Source organism: Aquarana catesbeiana, linkage group LG03 (assembly GCF_042186555.1).
Source record: "Aquarana catesbeiana isolate 2022-GZ linkage group LG03, ASM4218655v1, whole genome shotgun sequence".
NCBI lineage: Eukaryota > Metazoa > Chordata > Amphibia > Anura > Ranidae > Aquarana > Aquarana catesbeiana.
The window spans coordinates 33,672,921-33,694,746 of NC_133326.1; the positions used below are offsets into that span (position 1 = coordinate 33,672,921).

Consider the following 21,826-nt stretch of genomic DNA (forward strand, 5'->3'; position numbering starts at 1 on the left):
ACGCTCCCCAATCAATGATAGGCAACTAGCAGACCTTGGCCTCCCTTCTATGGGGCCGCAGCTTTCTGTCTGCTCTAAAAGCTACTGCTGTCACGCCACGCTCCAATATGCCCACGCAAAACATTTAAAAAAAAAATGTTTTTTTAAAAATGTATATAAACGGTACACGTGCAACCGCCTCCCCACCCGGATGCTGGAAAGCAAGCCAATGGCCATGCATGCAGTGCACCCGGCCTACTATAGGCAGCCAGATCACGGGGACAGTGGCGTAGAAAATGACTGTGCCAGAGCATGTGGATCAGTGCGCCCATCTAGGTCATGCTTCAGTGGAATGGAAACATAATTCCACCTTTTCCCCCGGGCGCTGGGAAACCCTGTCCCCGGTCCTGGAGCCACCACCAATTGTATTTTTTAATTTTTTTTTTTATAAAACTAGTCCCAATATACAGGGGGGGGGGGGGGGGGGTACATGCTGCCAGCACTGGGCTTGATTGCTCACTGCATTCAGAATGCAAGCTCTGGCAAAACGCCGTCATTTTTAACAGATTTAGTTTGCTGCAATGAAAGTACGCTTTCAAAGTAATAGTTTACGTTTTGTCTTTTTGTGATGCGCTAAAACAGAAGCCAGAATCAACAAAAAGAATGCACTGCAGCACAATGCACTGTAAAATTACATGCTAGCGTGTGTACATTACATCTGCATTAAGGCATGCATTATGGTGTTGAACGAGCCCTAAAACTATTTCAAGTTGGCACATGACCTAAGGAGAATTCTATAAACAGATGTTTGAAAAGGTCAGTGTAGGTCCCCTGAATGCTCAAAGCAATCCACAATTGTCTGAGAGCGCTGGGCACAATAAGAACTTAAAGTGGTTGTAAACCCTTACAGACCACTTTAACCTACAGGTAAGCCTAGATTAAGGCTTACCTGTAGGTGCAAGAGATATTTTCCTAAAAACGCGCACAATGTCTACGGCGCATGTACACTGAACATGCCGTTCGTGAAGGCGATCATGCTGTCACTGACGGCTCCCGCGCGCATGCGCCGGAGTGACGTCATAGCTGCTCCGGCTACTCACAGCACCGGAGCAGCGATTCCCGGAAGTCACTCCGGGTATCATGGCGGAGGACGTGAATGAGGGTCGCTTTGATCTCAGGCAAGTAATTCATAATGAGCTAGTATGCTAGGCATACTAGCTCATTATGCCTTTGTCCTGCAGGGTCTTATTTTTTTTTTGACAGGGTTTACTTCCTCTTTAAAAGTATACAGTTGTACTCATAAGTTTACATACCCTGGCAGAATTTATGATTTCTTGGCCATTTTTCAGAGAATATGAATGATAAAACAAACATTTTTTTCACTCATGGTTAGTGTTTGGTTGAAGCCATTAATTATCAATCAACTGTGTTTTACTCTTTTTTTTAATCAGAATGACAACAGAAAACAAATGACCCTGATCAAAAGTTTACATACCCCAGTTCTTAATATTGTGTATTGCCGCAATGACAGCTTGAAGTCTTTTGTGGTATTTGTGGATGAGGCTCTTTATCTTCTCAGATGGTAAAGCTGCCCATTCCTCTTCCTGTAAATTCTTGGACTGTCTTGCATGAACGGCACGTTTGAGATCTCCCCAGAGGGGCTCAATGATATTAAGGTCAGGAGACTAAGATGGCCACTCCAGAACCTTCACTTTATTCTGCTGTAGCCAATAACAGGTCGACTAGGCCGTGTGTTTTGGATCATTGTCATGTTGGAATGTCCAAGTACATCCCATGCGCAGCTTCCTGGCTGATGAATGTAAATGTTCCGCCAGTATTTTTTGATAACATTCTGCATTCATTTTGCCATCAATTTTGACCAAATTTCCTGTGCCTTTTGTAGCTCAAACATCCCCAAAACATCAGTGAACCACCTCCATGTTTCACAGTAGGAAGAAGAGGAAGCAGACTCAGCTGCACGAACCACTGCATGTTAAAATTTGACCTAAATGCACCCGCTCCTGCCCACATGTCAAACTTTAACATGCGACGGTTTCCAGGATGGATGGATGGACGCAGCAAAAAGCAACTCGACCCAGTTGAATGAGCCGTAAGAATTAATGGCACTTGCGCGCTTCTGCAAAAGGCAGTGCGTTTTTGTGCGGTGTGAGAAAACACACCATTTTTTCATGCGTTACCGCACAGCACCTGCTGTGAACAAGCCCTTAATAAGTCAGTTTTTTTTTTTTTTTAGTTCTCCTTTCCTTTTACTTTAACAAAGTGGAGCCTATTCAGCTTCTCTGTACGCCCCCCCAAACGTATGGTGTGTAACTCACAGCGACAGCTTCCATCTGAGGCTTCTCACAATAGCTTATTCAGTGTCAGATTCCCTTTGAATTAAGCTCACTGTTGTGACCTTGTACATGTGTGTACAGCGATCATATCGTACACCGATCATATACCACCAAAGCATGCATGGATACAAGTTGGCAATAACTGAAGGAAAGACTGCACCGGCTAAATGGTTCCCTGCCCCCCCCCCCCCCCCCCAAAAAAAAAAAACGCACACAGAAAATGAGTTTATCCTCACATCAGGGACTACTTATATTCGAAAGCAGACCACTGAACTGGATCTGGCACCGCTTGAGAAATCATTAGATTAATAATTTATAACTGCAGCTCGCCTGGAAGTTAGGTGCAAACAATTGCAGAGCCTCATTGCTCCCATCTGGTGCAGATAACCCGAGAGCTCTGCAGCTAGCAAATCCCCTCCCTGTGTCTTCTACCTCCAACTGCAGTCTGCTAGAAATCCTCAGCAAGGGGGCGAGCCAATGCTTTCTGGGGGGGGGGTCACCTCGGAGACACCACCGTCACACATCCCTGCATGGTAGAGGTAAGCCGGTCTGTCTCTGCAGAGCTGACAATCTTTACACCTCGGGACAAGCAAGGCAGCTGCTACTGCAGTTCAATCATCAGCTCAGGGAAAGTAAAGCGCGCAGAGCGAGCATCAGGCAACTTTACTGCGTGGAGCGCTGACAGCTCCTGTCCATTGCAGCAGATTATCAGATGCGGGGTGTGCTCATAAAGTATAAAAAGACTTGCTGGGGGGGTAAACACAACTCTACAATGCAGAGCAATGCTGAACGTACTATGCACCATAGTGTAGTAAGAAGATGAGCTGCAAGCACTTTATCACAAAACGAGCAAGAATCACAAATGCAGGAGAAAGGCAATTCAATGATAGATGCATGCTTATAACACTACTCTATGGTCCTCATCTATGTACAGAAGTCCTTCCCTTTGAGCTAAGCAGCTATTGATACGCAATAGGGGGAAAGAAATTACTAAATATAAATTGTAATTTTATATATATATATATATTATATATATATATATATATATATATAATTTTATTCTATCTTTTCATGTGACAACACTGAAGAAATGACACTTTGCTACAATGTAAAGTAGTGAGTGTACAGCTTGTATAACAGTGTAAATTTGCTGTCGCCTCAAAATAACTCAACACACAGCCATTAATGTCTAAACCGCTGGCAACAAAAGTGAGTACACCCCTAAGTGAAAATGGCCAAATTGGGCCCAAAGTGTCAATATTTTGTGTGGCCACCATTATTTTCCAGCACTGCCTTAACCCTCTTGGGCATGGAGTTCACCGGAGCTTCACAGGTTGCCACTGGAGTCCTCTTCCACTCCTCCATGATGACATCACAGAGCTGGTGGATGTTAGAGACCTTGTGCTCCTCCACCTTCTGTTTGAGGATGACCCACAGATGCTCAATAGGGTTTAGGTCTGGAGACATGCTTGGCCAGTCCATCACCTTTACTCTCAGCTTCTTTAGCAAGTCAGTTGTCGTCTTGGAGTTGTGTTTGGGATCGTTATGTTGGAATACTGCCCTGCAGCTCAGTCTCCGAAGGGAGGAGATCATACTCTGCTTCAGTATGTCACAGTACATGTTGGCATTCATGGTTCCCTCAATAAGCTGTAGCTTCCCAGTTCCGGCAGCACTCATGCAGCCCCAGACCATGACACTCCCACCACCATGCTTGACTGTAGGCAAGACACACTTGTCTTTGTACTCCTCACCTGGTTGCCACCACACACGATTGACACCATCTGAATCAAATAAGTTCATCTTGGTCTCATCAGACCACAGGACATGGTTCCAGTAATCCATGTCCTTAGTCTGCTTGTCTTCAGCAAACTGTTTGTGGGCTTTCTTGTGCATCATCTTTAGAAGAGGCTTCCTTCTGGGACGACAGCCAAGCAGGTTAATTTGATGCAGTGTGCGGCGTATGATCTGAGCACTGACAGGCTGACCCCCCACCCCTTCAATCTCTGCAGCAATGCTGGCAGCACTCATAAGTCAAATTTCCCAAAGACAACCTCTGGATATGACGCTGAGCACGTGCACTCAACTTCTTTGGTCGACCATGGCGAGGCCTGTTCTGAGTGGAACCTGTCCTGTTAAATTGCTGTATGGTCTTGGCCACTGTGCTGCAGCTCAGTTTCAGGGTCTTGGCAATCTTATTATAGCCTAGGCCATCTTTATGTAGAGCAACAATTCCTTTCTTTTCAGATCCTCAGAGTTCTTTGTCATGAGGTGCCATGTTGAACTTCCAGTGACCAGTATGAGAGTGAGAGCGATAACACCAAATTTAACACACCTGCTCCCCATTCACGCCTGAGACCTTGTAACACTAACGAGTCACATGACACCGGGGAGGGAAAATGGCTAACTGGGCCCAATTTGGCCATTTTCACTTGGGGGTGTACTCACTTCCAGCGGTTTAGACATTAATGGCTGTGTGTTGAGTTATTTTGAGGGGACAGCAAATTTACACTGTTATACAAGCTGTACACTCACTACTTTACATTGTAGCAAAGTGTCATTTCTTCAGTGTTGTCGCATGAAAAGATATAATAAAATATGAGTGAGGTGTGTGTGTATGTAATATATATATATATATATATATATATATATATATATATATATATATATATATATTCTGGTTTGGCTAATCTATGCTGTGATTGGACACAACACAAGTTTGGTAGCAGATTTCAGCCAATGATTTTGGCTGAAACCTGCTGATTTGTCTGTGTCCAATCACAGCGTTTACAAAACACACAGAACTGTGTGTAAAGAGAATAGCGATCTGGCTATTTATTCTCCCTGAAAAGCAGGGAGAAAAAAAACTGAAAAAAAACAGCCAGATCCGTAAGCAAGAGCACCACACATTACATCTGCTAGGCACACAGATAACCCCTTGATGTTATCCCTTCCCAGCCAGTGTCATTAGTACAGGGTACAGTATTATCATTGATCACTGTATTAGTGTCACTAGCAACGTCATCAGTTAGTGACCCTCCCAGTCAGTGTCTGTTAGCGCCAGATTGCCTGCCACCCAGGGTGGATAAAAATTAATGATAAAAAAAATCCGCTATTTTTTTTATTTAAAAGTTTTTTTTGTTTTTTTATTTTAATCAAATTTATTTTATTAAAATGCCTTTGGAGTAAAATTCTATCTAAAGATAGTGTTCTATTGAAGATACATTAATAATTTAGTTTATTCAGCATGAAATGGAGCTTAGTTATGTAGCATAAGGCTGTATATTCTGCAATATTTACATTTTTTGTCAACTCATTCAATGAATCCAAGCTCTGCAAGCTTAGATAACATGCACTGCATTGATTCATTCACACAATTTCACAGTAACCATGAGATAAAACAAAGTTCAAGAATATTCCTTTATCTCATTGTTTTGCAAATCTATGTACACTACAAACTGTATGATTAAGTCGGTTCTGATATCGCTGTTGTACTAACCTGACAGCTTATTCTAAATACAATCTTTAATATTTGCAAACAAAATGAAGGATTCCCAACTACCAGCAAGAATAAATCCTTACATTTAAAGAGCACCTGTCATTTCAGATCCATCATGTTAGCGTCCATTCACCTGCTGCCATGTCACCAGCCATCCCAGTGAAGAGGACTGTCGGTGAGTCAACAGAGGGTCAGAGGAGGAGCCGCAGAGGGACAGAGATGACAGTTGCTCTTTAAAAATGATGATTTAAATTGGAGTCGATTTAAATCAAATCCCCCCTGATGCCACCCTATCACAGGCCCACTACAATTCACTGATCACAGCCATTGCCAGTATAGGTGTCTATAGCTGCTTAAATTCCAGTGTGTATAAATAATGATACAAACACACACAAACAAACATACACACGTTTGTAAATGCCATAACTTCACAGTTATGCATAGTAGCCCATTATGCTTTACCTTTGCAGGGAAATAAAGAGGAAGTAAAACCCATTAGGGTTTACTTCCTCTTTAAAAAAAGGGGATGTGCTAAACATAGCCCTGTCCCAACTTTTTTTTTTTTTTAAACATGTTGCTGCCATTTTTTCAAATGTTTTTTCTTAAAATGGTACATTTCCTCAGTTTAAACATTTGTTAGGTTTTCTATTGTGAATAAAATATGGGTTTCTGAGGTTTGCAAATCCTTGCGTTCTGTTTTTCTGTAGATTTTACACAGCGTCGTCCCAACTTTTTTGGAATTGGGGGTTGTATGAAATATGATAAATATAAAATAGATAGATGCATGGTTATAACACTACTATCACACTGATATATGGCGCTTGCCTATATGAAGTGGTCCTTCACTTTGCAGAGCTAATAATAGGACATACGTACACATCTACATTACACGCACACGCTTGCCGATATCACTACGATCACATTGATAGATGGTCTTAACCTATATAAAAGTAGTCCTTCCCTCTGCAGCTGTGGTAAGCAGGTAATGGCGTGTATTAGGGGGCAGCCATACACACTCATACATTACACTCACGGGCTGAGAACCTTACTATCACACTGATCTATGGTGTTAGTCTACAATGCCTTTAAAAAAGTATTCATACCCCTTGAAATTTTCCACCTTTTGTCATGTTACAACCAAAAACGTAAATGTATTTTATTGGGATTTTATGTGATAGACCAACACAAAGTGGCACATAATTGTGAAGAGGAAGGAAAATGATTTTCAACATTTTTTTAAAAATAAATATCTGAAAAATGTGGCGTGCATTTGTATTCAGCCCCCTAAAATCTAGTGGAACCAATTGCCTTCAGAAGTCACCTAATTAGTAAATAGAGTCCATCTGTGTGTAATTTATTCTCGGTATAAATACAGCTGTTCTGTAAAGCCCTCAGAGGTTTGTTAGAGAACCTTAGTGAACAAACAGCATCATGAAGGCCAATAAGCACACCAGACAGGTCAGGGATAAAGTTGTGAAGTTTAAAGCAGGGTGAGGTTATAAAAAAAAAATAAATTACCCCAAGCTTTGAACATCTCACAGAGCACTGTTCAATCCATCATCTGAAACCTATCAAGACATGGCCGTCCACCTAAACTGACAGGCCGGGCAAAAAGAGCATTAATAAGAGAAGGAGCCAAGAGGCCCATAATAACTCTGGAGGAGCTGCAGAGATCCACAGCTCAGGTGGGAGAATCTGTCCACAGGACAACTATTAGTCGTGCTCTCCACAAATCTGGCTTTAATGTTAGAGTGGAAAGAAGAAAGCCATTGTTGAAAGAAAACCATAAGAGGTCCTGTTTGCAGTTTGTGAGAAGCCACTTGGGGGACACAGCAAACATGTGGAAGAAGGTGATCTGGTCAGATGAGACCAAAATTGAACTTTTTGGCCTAAAAGCAAAAAAACACCATGTGTGGCGGAAAACTAACGCTGCACATCATCCAGAACACACCATCCCCACCGTGAAACAAGGTGATGGCAGCATCATGTTGTGGGGATGCAAAACAAAGTCCTTAAGCGCTAAAGCTGTCAGTCATATATATGGATGTCAAACCGGAAAGGTCAAATCTACTGGCACCCAGTGCATCTGCCAACCACTGGAAAAAAAAAAAAATGGATGACAAGGAAACAGACTACAAAAGCAGCGCTCTATGGGTGAAACCAGAAAGTACATATAAAACTGTAACTGGATAAAAACGTGTTTATTGCACCGTAGAAAAGATGAACAAAAACTCCAGAACACTGTAGAAGCTTGGGAAAGCTGCAGGAAACAGTCATAAAAGCATAAAGTCAAAGAGTGATAATAATAATAATAATAATGTTTAAAAGCAAACGGTACCACAATAACTTCTGGATGAGGAGGGGTTAACATCATCCAAGAGGCTGGCCGGTCAAACATGGAAAGAGGGCGCCATAAACCATGTGAAGAACGATGAAAGCCCGGTGGAGGAATGATGATCTGCCCGTTGCCAGCAGGCTCGTTGCCACACTCCACTGGTGTTCAACATGGAAACCGCTAAACACGGGGGACACTGTGCTGACTGCTGTGATATCTAGAGCCAATGGCAGCCAATCTAGACTGCGGGTGGCAGGATGTCGCAACCGCCGTGAGAAGATGGAACCGAGCCGAGCAAAGCCGATGGAGCCGGGCGCGCTGGATGACGCCGCACCGGAAACTATTATAATTATTATTATTACTCTTTGGCTATATGCTTTTATGACTGTTTCCTGCAGCTTTCCTAAAGCTTCTACAGTGTTATGCAGTTTTTGTTCATCTTTTCTACAGTGCAACAAACAAGTTTTTATCCAGTTACAGTTTATATGTACTTTCTGGTTTCACCCATAGAGCGCTGCTTTGTAGTATGTTGTGGGGATGCTTCTATTCAGCAGGGACAGGGAGGCTGGTCAGAGTTGATGGGAAGATGGATGGATCCAAATAGAGGTCGACCGACTTGGGTTTTTCTCTGGCTGATGGCGATATTTAGAAATCGGGGTGGCCGATATATGATGCCGATTTTTACAGCCGATTTTTTTTTTCTTTTTCTTGGCAGGTGACACTGGCAGGTTTCACACTGAGCAGATATAGTGTAACTGTGTGATACTGACATATGTAACTGAATGCAGAGAGGGACCAGCTGTCAAAATTCAGCGGTGATGTGGGGTGGGTGGGACCCAGCAGCTAGCAAACACCAGCCAATGATTGGGCTGCTTAAGGGGGCGGGGCCACATACACATTGTGGCCCGCCCAGATCACATCCCATTGCTTGTGTTTGATAGCTGCTGGGTCCTGCCCATCAGGGCTGGGAAAAAAAAAAATCGATTTAAATCTTGAATCGAGTTGAGAGGTCAAATCGATTCAAAATTTAAGCAAATCGATTTTTTTTAGATTTTTTTTTTTTCACCGCGCCGGTCCCGAGGCGCTGCGGGCATGAGTTTTTAGGCGAGGCTGCGGCTTCGGCCTAGTCCGCGTCTACGGCCGGACGCCGCGGACTAGGCCGAAGCCGCGGCCTCGCCTAAAAACTCATGCACGCAGCGCCTCCGGACCGGCGCGAACACCGCGCCGGGCCTGAAGAGCTGCGGGCAAGGAGTTTTTAGGTGAGGCTGCGGCTTCTGCCTAGTCCGCTAGGCCGGACGCCGCGGACTAGGCCGAAGCCGCGGCCTCGCCTAAAAGCTCATGCCCGCAGCGCCTCGGGACCGGCGCGGTTTCCAAAAAAAAAACACTCGAGTCGAATCGTGAATCGAGTTTTTTTTTTAAGAAAATCTCCCAGCCCTACTGCCCACCCCCGACATAAACGCTGAATTTTGACAGCTCCTCTCTCTCTGCATTCAGTTACACATGTCAGTTTCACACACTCAGCGGCTCTGGCAAGCGTCAAGCGCCACTCTGCCGATGGAGTGTGGGGAAGGGAGGAGGAACACTTGTGGGTCGACGGGGCACGGTGCGGTCAGTGTTAATCAGCTGAATTTGCATAATAAGAATCGGCCAGTGCCGATTTCTTTAAAAAGGCCAAATATCAGCCGATAGATCAGTCGACCTCTAGATCCAAATACAGGGCAATCTTAGAAGTAAACCTGTTAGAGTCTGCAAAAGACTTGAGACTGGGGCGGAGGTTCACCTTCCAGCAGGACAACGACCCTAAACATACAGCCAGAGCTACAATGGAATGGTTTAGGTCAAAGCATATTCATGTGTTAGAATGGCCCAGTCAAAGTCCAGACCTAAATCCAATTGAGAATCTGTGGAAAGACTTGAAAATTGCTGTTCACAGACGCTCTACATCCAATCTGACAGAGCTTGAGCTATTTTGCAAGGAATGTGCAAAAATGTCACTCTTTAGATGTGCAAAGCTGGTAGAGACATCCCCAAAAAGACTTGCAGCCGTAATTGCAGCGAAAGGTGGTTCTACAAAGCATTGACTCCGGGGGGGCTGAATACAAATGCATTTAGCAGACACCAGCCCCCCTCTAGACCCTGCACTTTCTACTTCCCAGCTCCGCCCCTAGCTTCTTCCCTGCAACAACACAAGGTAAAGAGGGTCTCACTGTGATGTAAGTGAGGTTGGGGGAGGGGGGGGGGGGGTGATGAAGCGGAATGTCGCCCAATATTTGCCTGATATAGAATTCTAACTGCTCAACGGTCCTGGGTCATCTTTGTCGCATTTTTTATTTCAAGATGCATCAAAAATTTTAAAATGGTGAAAGGTCTGGACTGCAGGCAGGCCAGCTAAGCACCCAGATTCGTCTACTACAAAGCCTTAATCTAGGCTTACCTGTAGGTAAAAGTGGTCCGTAAGTGTTTACAACCACTTTAACACCCTGTAAATGTCTGGGAACTAAGGAGATTAGTTGCTGGAGTTTTGGTAGAGGAATCTTGTCCCATTCTTTCCTGATACATGATTCTAACAGATCTCAACAGTCCTGGGTCTTTGTTGTATTTTTCATTCCTATATTTTTAATTGGTGAAAGGTCTGGACTGCAGGCAGGCCAGTTAAGCACCCGGATTCGTCTACTACAAAGCCATGCTGTTATCACAGATGCAGTATGCAGTTTAGCATTGTCCTGCTAAAATATGCAAGGCCTTCCTTGAAAACGATGTCTGGATGGGATCGTATGCTGCTCTAAAACTCAGATATATCTCTCAGCATTGATGCTGACTTTCCAGATGTGCAAACTTCCCATTCCATACACACAAATGCACCCCTTACCCTCAGAGATGCGTGAATTTGAACTGAGCACTGATAGCAAGCCGGAAGGTCCCTCTCCTCTTTAGTCCGAAGGCCATGGTTGCCAAAAAGAATGTAACATTTCGATTTGTCTGACCATAGAACGGTTTTCCACTTTGCAGTAGACCATTTTAAATGAGCTTTGATGGTGTTGGCTTGTGATATCTGAAGTGGGGGGGGGGGGGGGGGGCTCTGGACATTTGATTATAATTATTAGAAAAATAATACATGTTCTATGCCAGTGAAAAGGACGGTCTCACACCGCTGGTATCACAAACAAGAAACTTTGTTTCCAGTAAAGTTTCTTATGGATAATACTAGCCTTTATAGACTTGCATCATCTGCTACACCAATACGACCTGCCCTTCGAGGGTAACCATACTGCTGATGCGGCCTGTGATGAAATGGAGTTTGACACCCCTGCTCTATATAAAGTAGTACTTCAGTTTGCAGCTTTGACAAGCAACCAATGGAATGCAAAATGGGCCAGACACACACCCCTATACATTACACTCACATGCTTAGATCTCCACCATCACACTGATATATGGTACTCGTCTATATAAAGTGGTCCTTCATTTTGCAGCTGTTACAAGCATATAATAACATGCAATAGGGGACAGACATCCACACATACTGTATATTACACTCACATGCTTATACCACTGCCATCACACACATACAGTACATGGTATACTCTGATGTAAAGTAGTCCCTCGGTTTGCTGGTTTGACAAGCAGCATAGGAACAGACATGCATGCTTATGACACTACTATCATGCTGATTTATGGTGTGAACCAATGTACAGTAGTCCTGACAAGCAGCATAGGAGGCAGACATACAAGCCAATACCATGACCATGTTCTAATTCATCCCACATCCCATGTTCTTTCGGGGTGCAGGTCAATCAAGTTCCTCCACCCCAAACTCACTCATCCATGTCTTTATGGACCTTGCTTTGTGCACTGGTGTGCAGTCATGTTGGAACAAGAAGGGGCCATCCCCAAACTGTGACGAGCAGGTAATGCCAGCCAATAAGAGGACGGACACACACACGACTTCCCTATGCTGATAATATTACCATCACACTGATATATGGTGTCAGTCTATGTAAAGAACTCCTTCACTTTGCAGCTGTATAATGCAGCTCATGCCAGGCAATAAGAGATATACAAGTCGCACAGACATAATGATACCACTACTATCACATTGATATATGCGGGGTCGCCTGTATAAAATAGTTTTTTTTTATTCTGCAAGTTTGATAAGCAGATAATGGCTTTTATTATGGGAGAGACACTCAAATGTCTAGAATACAATCACACAGGTACATACGGTGTACATTCTGTGTAAGAATCCTTCACCTTGCAGGTTTGACAAGGAGCCAATGACATGCAATAAGGGACAGCCATACATTACACCGGCATGCTAATACTACTACTATCATAGTGATATATGGTGCTTGTCTATGGAAAGTTGTCCTTCACTTTGCAGCTAATGACAGGCAATAGGGGACAGACAGCGGCACACTCACATGTGTACAATACTATCACACTGATCTATGATGTGTCTATAGAAGGGAGGTGATAAGAGGCGGTGAGGAGATCTGGTAATATGCCGGGTTCTCTGTCACTGCATAGCATCCTGCAGAGATTTCTCCACAATTCTGCCAGTAACTCAGCTCATCCACTGCAGTGCACCGGCCAGGCAAGACTGAGAGGAATGCGGAGAGAAGTAATGACCGAGGAAAGTCACCCTGTACCATGCAGTACTCAGACACCTAACCAGCCTGTATACTAAGGGGGGGGGACACAGAGCCCGCCGTATACAGGGGGGGGGGGGGAGGCGCAGAGCCCGCCGTATACTGGGGGGGGGGGACACAGTGCCCGCCGTATACTGGGGGGGGGGGGGGGACACAGTGCCCGCCGTATACTGGGGGGGGGACACAGTGCCCGCCGTATACTGGGGGGGGGGGGACACAGTGCCCGCCGTATACTGGGGGGGGGGGGGGGACACACAGTGCCCGCCGTATACTGGGGGGGGGGGGGACACACAGTGCCCGCCGTATACTGGGGGGGGGGACACACAGTGCCCGCCGTATACTGGGGGGGGGGGGACACAGTGCCCGCCGTATACTGGGGGGGGGGGGGACACAGTGCCCGCCGTATACTGGGGGGGGGGACACACAGTGCCCGCCGTATACTGGGGGGGGGGGGACACACAGTGCCCGCCGTATACTGGGGGGGGGGACACACAGTGCCCGCCGTATACTGGGGGGGGGGGGGGACGTAGAGCCCGCCGTATACTGGGGGGGGGGGGGGACGCAGAGCCCGCCGTATACTGGGGGGGGGGACGCAGAGCCCGCCGTATACTGGGGGGGGACGCAGAGCCCGCCGTATACTGAGGGGGGGGGGGACGCAGAGCCCGCCGTATACTGGGGGGGGGGGACGCAGAGCCCGCCGTATACTGGGGGGGGACGCAGAGCCCGCCGTATACTGGGGGGGGGGGACGCAGAGCCCGCCGTATACTGGGGGGGGGGGGACGCAGAGCCCGCCGTATACTGGGGGGGCGGGGACGCAGAGCCCGCCGTATACTGGGGGGGGGGACGCAGAGCCCGCCGTATACTGGGGGGGGACGCAGAGCCCGCCGTATACTGGGGGGGGACGCAGAGCCCGCTGTATACTGGGGGGGCAGAGCCCACCGTATAATGGGGGGGGGGGGGCGCAGAGCCTGTCGTATACTAGGTGTATACTGGGTGCACACAGAGCCAGCCGGCTGTATATTATTAGGTTACCTCCTGTATACTAGGTGTATAATGTGTACATACAGAGCTGACACCATGCACTGAGCTGACTCCACTTGTATGCAGCCTCCAGCTGTGACTGTATATTTGGAGTATACGGAGTGTACGTTGGGTGACAGCTGTGACTACAGGTAAGTGCCCATGGCCCCCCATTTATTAGGTGACCACTGTCACTCACAAGGTAAGCTCCTACAGTCCTCCATCTCTGGTGTATGCTGGGAGTATACGGAGTGTAAATTAGATGCATGTTGGGTGTCATCATGCCGATCACCAGGTAAGCGCCTCCAGTCCCCTGTGTGTTGGGTGTATATCAGGCGAGTGTTGGGTGACCCCATGTGGCTAACCATGGAAACTCCTACAGTCCCCTGTATATTAGGTGTATGCTGTTGTATGTAGGGTGGTCCCATGTCACCATGGAATTTCCTACGGGTCCCCTTTATATTGGCTGTATGTTGGATGTCTATCAGGTGAGCATTGGGAAAATATTGGATGCATTTTAAGTGAATGGAAGGTGAGTGTTGGGTCACTCACCTGCCATAGTCCCCTGTATGTTGGGTGTATATTGGGTAAATGTTGGGTTACTCACCAGGTGAGCTTCTACAGGCTCCGTATTTTGGGTGAATGCTATGTGTACGTTAGGTGTATATCAAGTGTATGTTGCATCACTCACCAGGTAAGCTCCTACAGTCCTCTGTATGTTGTGTGAATGTTGGGTGTACAGTGCCTTGAAAAAGTATTCACACCCCTTGAAATTTTTTCACATTTAGTCATGTTACAACCCCAAAAAACGTAAATGTATTTTATTGGGATTTTATCTGATAGACCAACACAAAGTGGCACATAATTGTGAAGTGGAAGGAAAATGATTATTGGTCTTCAAAAATTTTAAAAAATAAATATGTGAAAAGTGTGGGGTTTATTTGTATTCAGCCCCCCTGAGTCAATACTTTGTAGAACCACTTTTTACTGCAATTACAGCTGCAAGTCTTTTTGGGGATGTCTCTACCAGTTTTGCACATCTAGAGAGTGACATTTTGCCCATTCTTTTTTGCAAAATAGCTCAAGCTCTGTCAGATTGGATGGAGAGCGTCTGTGGACAGCAATTTTCAAGTCTTGCTACAGATTCTCAATTGGATTTAGGTCTGGACTTTGACTGGAATATTCTAACACATGAATATGCTTTGATCTAAACCATTCCATTGTAGCTCTGGCTGTATGTTTAGGGTCGTTGTCCTGCTGGAGGGTGAACCTCTGATCCAGTCTCTAGTCTTCTGCAGAGTCTGTTAGAGTCTTCTGACTCTAACAGTTTAACATCTTCCACCACACATAGCGTTTTGCTTTTAGGCCAAAAAGTTCAATTTTGGTCTCATCTGACCAGAGCACCTTCTTCCACATGTTTGCTGTGTCCCCCACATGGCTTCTCACAAACTGCAAATGGGACTTCTTATGGCTTTCTTTTAACAATGGTTTTCTTCTTTCCACTCTCCCATAAAGGCCAGATTTGTGGAGAGCACGACTAATAGTTGTCCTGTGGACAGATTCCCCCACCTGAGCTGTGGATCTCTGCAGCTCCTCCAGATTTACCATGGGCCTCTTGGCTGCTTCTCTGATGAATGCTCTCCTTGCCCGGTGTTCTGCCGAGAAAGTTCCGCTCGGCTGATAAGTTCCCCCTCTAGGATCCGGCGGAAATAGCCAAAGCAGAATAGCTGAAAATCAGCTGTACACGGAGCCTGTAAGAGGGCCCCTCGCGGGCTCGCTCCGCTCGCCACGCTTCGGGCACGACCTTGCTTCGCTCGGCTCTTTTAGATCCCCCCTCTAGGTCCACTTGGATGGTAGGGAAGGAACCTGGATCCAGAGCGCAGGCGCCGTGTACAGCTGATTGTCGATTTTGAGCTTCGGCTATCTCCGGCGGCTGTTAGTAGTTTGTACTGCGCAGGTTCTGCGCCTGCGCAGTACAGGGGGGGAACTTATCCGCCGAAGGAACTTATTCGGCAAGACACCGGCCTGTCAGTTTAGGTGGACGGCCATGTCTTGGTAGGTTGCGCCATACTCTTTCCATTTTCGGATGATGGATTGAATAGAGCTCTGTGAGATGTTCAAAGCTTGGGAGATTTTTTTTTTCCCCCTTCCACTTCCCAATTATTTGCCACTTTGTGTTGGTCCATCACATAAAATCCCAATAAAACACATTTATGTTTTTGGTTGTAACATCGCAAAACAAGGAAAATTTCAAAGGGTATGACATTTTTCAAGGCAATATATATCAGGTGAATGTCGGGTCACTCACCAGGTAAGCCCCCATAGTCCCCTGTATATTGGGTGAATGTTGGGTGAATGTCAGGTCACTCACCAAGTAAACCCCCACAGTCCCCTGTATAATCACCAGGTAAACCCCAGTCCCCTGTACACTGGGTGAATGTTGGCTGAATTTTGGGGGAATGTCGGGTCACTCACCAGGTAAGCCCCCAAAGTCCCCTGTACACTGGGTGAATGTTGGGTCACTCGCCAGGTAAGCCCCCCCCCCCAGTCCCCTGTACAGTGGGTGAATGTTGGGTCACTCACCAGGTAAGCCCCACAGTCCCCTGTACAGTGGGTGAATGTAGGGTCACTCACCAGGTAAGCCCCCACAGTTCCCTGTACAGTGGGTGAATGTAGGGTGAATGTTGGGTCACTCGCCAGGTAAGCCCCCTGTACAGTGGGTGAATGTTGGGTCACTTACCAGGTAAGGCCCCACAGTTTCCTGTACACTGGGTGAATGTAGGGTGAATGTTGGGTCACTCGCCAGGTAAGCCCCCAGTCTCCTGTACAATGGGTGAATGTTGGGTCACTCACCAAGTAAGTCCCCAAAGTCCCCTGTATATTGGGTGAATGTTGGGTCACTCACCAGGTAAGCCCCCACAGTTCCCTGTACACTGGGTGAATGTTGGGTCACCACCAGGTAAGCCCCCACAGTCCCCTGTACAGTGGGTGAATGTCGGGTCACTCACCAGGTAAGCCCCCAAAGTCCTCTGTATATTGGGTGAATGTCGGGTCACTCACCAGGTAAGCTCCCACAGTCCCCTGTACACTGGGTGAATGTTGGCTGAATGTCGGGTCACTCACCAGGTAAGCCCCCAAAGTCCCCTGTATATTGGGTGAATGTTGGGTCACTCACCATGTAAGCCCCCCCCCCACAGTCCTCTGTACACTGGTTGAATGTCGGGTCACTCACCAGGTAAGCCCCCAAAGTCCCCTGTATATTGGGTGAATCACCAGGTAAGCCCCACAGTCCCCTGTACACTAGGTGAATGTTGGGTCACCATCAGGTAAGGCCCACAGTCCCCTGTACAGTGGGTGAATGTTGGGTCACTCACCAGGTAAGGCCCACAGTCCCCTGTAGAGTGGGTGAATGTAGGGTGAATGTTGGGTCACTTGCCAGGTAAGTCCCCTGTACACTGGGTTAATGTTGGGTGAATGTCGGGTCACTCACCAGGTAAGCCCCAAAGTCCCCTGTATATTGGGTGAATCACCAGATAAGGCCCACAATCCCCTGTACAGTGGGTGAATGTTGGGTCACTCACCAGGTAAGCCACAACAGTCCCCTGTACACTGGGTGAAAGTCAGGTCATTCACCAGGTAAGCTCCCACAGTCCCCTGTACACTGGGTGAATGTTGGCTGAATGTCGGGTCACTCACCAGGTAAGCCCCCTGTACACTGGGTGCATGTTGGGTCACCACCAGGTAAGCCCCCACAGTCCTCTGTACAGTGGGTGAATGTAGGGTGAATGTTGGGTCACTCACCAGGTAAGCCCCCAAAGTCCCCTGTATATTGGGTGAATGTTGGGTCACTTACCAGGTAAGCCCCCACAGTCCCCTGTACACTGGGTGAATGTCAGGTCACTCACCAGGTAAGCTCCCAAAGTCCCCTGTATATTGGGTGAATGTTGGGTCACTCACCAGGTAAGCTCCCACAGTCCCCTGTACACTGGGTGAATGTTGGGTCACCACCAGGGAAGCCCCCACAGTCCCCTGTACACTGGGTGAATGTTGGGTCACCACCAGGGAAGCCCCCACAGTCCCCTGTACACTGGGTGAATGTCAGGTCACTCACCAGGTAAGCCCCCAAAGTCCCCTGTATATTGGGTGAATGTTGGGTCACTCAGCAGGTAAGCGCCCACAATCCCCTGTACACTGGGTGAAAGTCTGGTCATTCACCAGGTAAGCCCCCAGAGTCCCCTGTACACTAGGTGAATGTTGGTTCACTCACCAGGTAAGCCCCCAAAGTCCCCTGTACACTGGGTGAATGTAGGGTGAATGTTGGGTCACTCACCAGGTAAGCCCCCCAGTCCCCTGTACAGTGGTTGAATGTTGGGTGAACGTCAGGTCACTCGCCAGGTAAGCCCCCACAGTCCCCTGTATATTGGGTGAATGTGGGGTGAATGTCGGGTCACTCACAGTTTCCTGTACAGTGGGTGAATGTTGGGTCACTCACCAGGTAAGCCCCCACAGTCCCTTGTATATTGGGTGAATGTTGCGTCACTCACCAGGTAAGCCCCCACAGTCCCCTGTATATTGGGTGAATGTGGGGTGAATGTTGGGTCACTCACCAGGTAAGCCCCCACAGTTCCCTGTATACTGGGTGAATGTTGGGTGAATGTCGGGTCACTCACCAGGTAAGCCCCCACAATCCCCTGTATATTGGGTGAATGTTGGGTCACTCACCAGGTAAGCCCCCACAGTCCCCTGTATATTGGGTGAATGTTGGGTCACTCACCAGGTAAGCCCCCCACAGTCCCCTGTACAATGGGTGAATGTTGGGTCACTCACTAGGTAAGCTCCCACAGTCCCCTGTACACTGGCTGAATGTTGGCTGAATGTTAGTTCACTCACCAGGTAAGCCCCCCAAATCCCCTGTATATTGGGTGAATGTTGTATGAATGTTGGATCACTCACCAGGTAAGCCCCCACAGTCCCCTGTACAGTGGTTGAATGTTGGGTGAATGTCAGTTCACTCACCAGGTAAGCCCCCAAAGTCCCCTGTACAGTGGTTGGGTGAACATCAGGTCACTCACCAGGTAAGCCCCCACAGTCCCTTGTATATTGGGTGAATGTCGGGTCACTCACCAGGTAAGCCCCCATAGTCCCCTGTACAATGCGTGAATGTTGGGTGAATGTCGGGTCACTCACCAGGTAAGCCCCCACAGTCCCCTGTACAATGGGTGAATGTTGGGTGAATGTCGGGTCACTCACCAGGTAAGCCCCCACAGTCCCCTGTACAATGGGTGAATGTGGGGTGAATGTTGGGTCACTCACCAGGTAAGCCCCCACAGTCCCCTGTACAATGGGTGAATGTTGGGTGAATGTCGGGTCACTCACCAGGTAAGCCCCCACAGTCCCCTGTACAATGGGTGAATGTTGGGTCACTCACCAGGTAAGCCCCCACAGTCCCCTGTACAATGGGTGAATGTGGGGTGAATGTTGGGTCACTCACCAGGTAAGCCCCCACAGTCCCCTGTACAATGGGTGAATGTTGGGTGAATGTCGGGTCACTCACCAGGTAAGTCCCCACAGTCCCCTGTACAATGGGTGAATGTGCGGTGAATGTCGGGTCACTCACCAGGTAAGCCCCCAAAGTCCCCTGTACAATGGGTGAATGTGGGGTGAATGTTGGGTGAATGTTGGGTCACTCACCAGGTAAGCCCCCACAGTCCCCTGTACAATGGGTGAATGTTGGGTGAATGTCGGGTCACTCACCAGGTAAGCCCCCACAGTCCCCTGTGCCAGCATCAGCGCACACTCGGACACCAGGAAGATCTTGATGTTGAGGAAGGGGGAATTCCTCTTCTTCTTCCTCGGGCTCTGGGTCTCTCCCCCCTCCGCACTCGGCTCTCTCTCAGTCCGGCTCTTCATCCCTCCTGGCGGTGATGATGACCTCCCTCCTCTCCTCTGCCCGATCCGGGTGAAGGTCTGGGGATCAGTCCGCTCCGATCCTCTGATGGTTGGAGCTCCGCTCACTCCTCCCCCTCCTCCTCCTCCTCCTCCGTACAATCAGACAGATCCGAGCCGAGAGTCCGCCGCCTCCTCCGCACCTTCCATCTCCTTCCCAGCGGGGAGAGCCGGGAGAGGGGGCCGAGGGGAGCTCCGCATCAAACAGTCCGCATCCCGGACTACTGATGTCTGCAGGCCACACTCCGCTCTATATACGGCGCTCATCAGCGACCTCTAGCGGAGGTCAGGAGTCCGCACTGCATGGGGGGGCTCAGCTCACAGGTGTCTGTCCCAGGAGTCACCTCTGCAGAGAGCTGCCTGAATCCCCATCATCACTCACCATAGAGGAGTCACCTCTGCAGAGAGCTGCCTGCATCCCCATCATCACCCACCATAGAGGAGTCACCTCTGCAGAGAGCTGCCTGAATCCCCATCATCACTCACCATAGAGGAGTCACCTCTGCAGAGAGCTGCCTGAATCCCCATCATCACCCACCAAAGAGGAGTCACCACCGCAGAGAGCTGCCTGAATCCCCATCATCACCCACCATAGAGGAGTCACCTCTGCAGAGAGCTGCCTGAATCCCCATCATCACCCACCATAGAGGAGTCACCTCTGCAGAGAACTGCCTGAATCCCCATCATCACCCACCATAGAGGAGTCACCACCGCAGAGAGCTGCCTGAATCCCCATCATCACCCACCATAGAGGAGTCACCTCTGCAGAGAGCTGCCTGCATCCCCATCATCACCCACCATAGAGGTGTCACCTCTGCAGAGAACTGCCTGAATCCCCATCATCACCCACCATAGAGGAGTCACCTCTGCAGAGAGCTGCCTGAATCCCCATCATCACCCACCATAGAGGAGTCACCACCGCAGAGAGCTGCCTGAATCCCCATCATCACCCACCAAAGAGGAGTCACCACCGCAGAGAGCTGCCTGAATCCCCATCATCACCCACCATAGAGGAGTCACCTCTGCAGAGAGCTGCCTGAATCCCCATCATCACCCACCATAGAGGAGTCACCTCTGCAGAGAGCTGCCTGAATCCCCATCATCACCCACCATAGAGGAGTCACCTCTGCAGAGAGCTGCCTGCATTACCATCATCACCCACCATAGAGGAGTCACCACCGCAGAGAGCTGCCTGAATCCCCATCATCACCCACCATAGAGTTGTCACCTCTGCAGAGAGCTGCCTGCATCCCCGTCATCCACTATAGAGGAGTCACCTCTGCAGAGAACTGCCTGGATCCCACCATCACCTGCCGCAGAAGAGTCTCAAGTGTCACCTTCAACTATTTAAGGACATAATCCCGGGAATTCAATACCACTCTAACCACACATGTCTGGCTGTAGTTCCCTTTAAAACTACCTGTCATTAATTCATGGGGTTGTGTTGAGTAAATAGATACCAAGCATGTCAAGCCTTAAAGCGGAACTCCCCCCAAAAGGCGAAGTTCTGCTTTAAGGCCTCCTCCCCCACTCCTAGTTGTGAAATGGTGCTTTTGGGAAAAAAGGAGGGGGGGGCGGGTGATAAAAATGAAATTTTTATCATTTTTTCATTCAATCACTGCTGGGTTTTTTTATTTTTTGCACAAAAAAAAAAAAAGACCGAAAATTTTGGGGAAAAAAAAAAAACAGTTTCATAGTTTTTTTTCACACTATAGTTTGTTATAAAATTTTGAAAACCAGGTGATTTTTCTTCTTCATTGATGTGCGTTGATGAGGCTGCACTGATGGGCACTGAGAGGTGGCAGTGATGGGCACTGAGAGGTGACACTGATGGGCACTGATAGATGACACTGATGGGTACTGAGAGGTGGCACTGATGGTTGGCACTGATGGGTGGCAGCACTGATCGGTGGCACTGATGGGCATTGATTGGCAGCACTGGTGGGCATTGATAGGTGGCACTGTTGGGTAAAGGTAGGTGACACTGTTGACACTGGTAGGTGGCACTGGTGGGCACTGATAGGTGGCACTGGTGGGCACAGATGAG

At 48.0% G+C, this 21,826-nt stretch overlaps 1 protein-coding gene across 1 annotated transcript in view; it reads right to left on the bottom strand.

Moving 5' to 3' along the window:
- SLCO3A1 (solute carrier organic anion transporter family member 3A1) overlaps positions 1–20,148 on the bottom strand; it is a 539,529-nt gene extending 519,381 nt beyond the window's left edge. The window contains exon 1 of the mRNA XM_073618412.1: positions 19,588–20,148. Within this exon, the coding sequence (XP_073474513.1) occupies positions 19,588–19,743 (156 nt within the window). The 5' untranslated portion in view covers positions 19,744–20,148. The remainder of the gene's footprint in view (positions 1–19,587) is intronic.
- Positions 20,149–21,826: the final 1,678 nt, after the last annotated feature.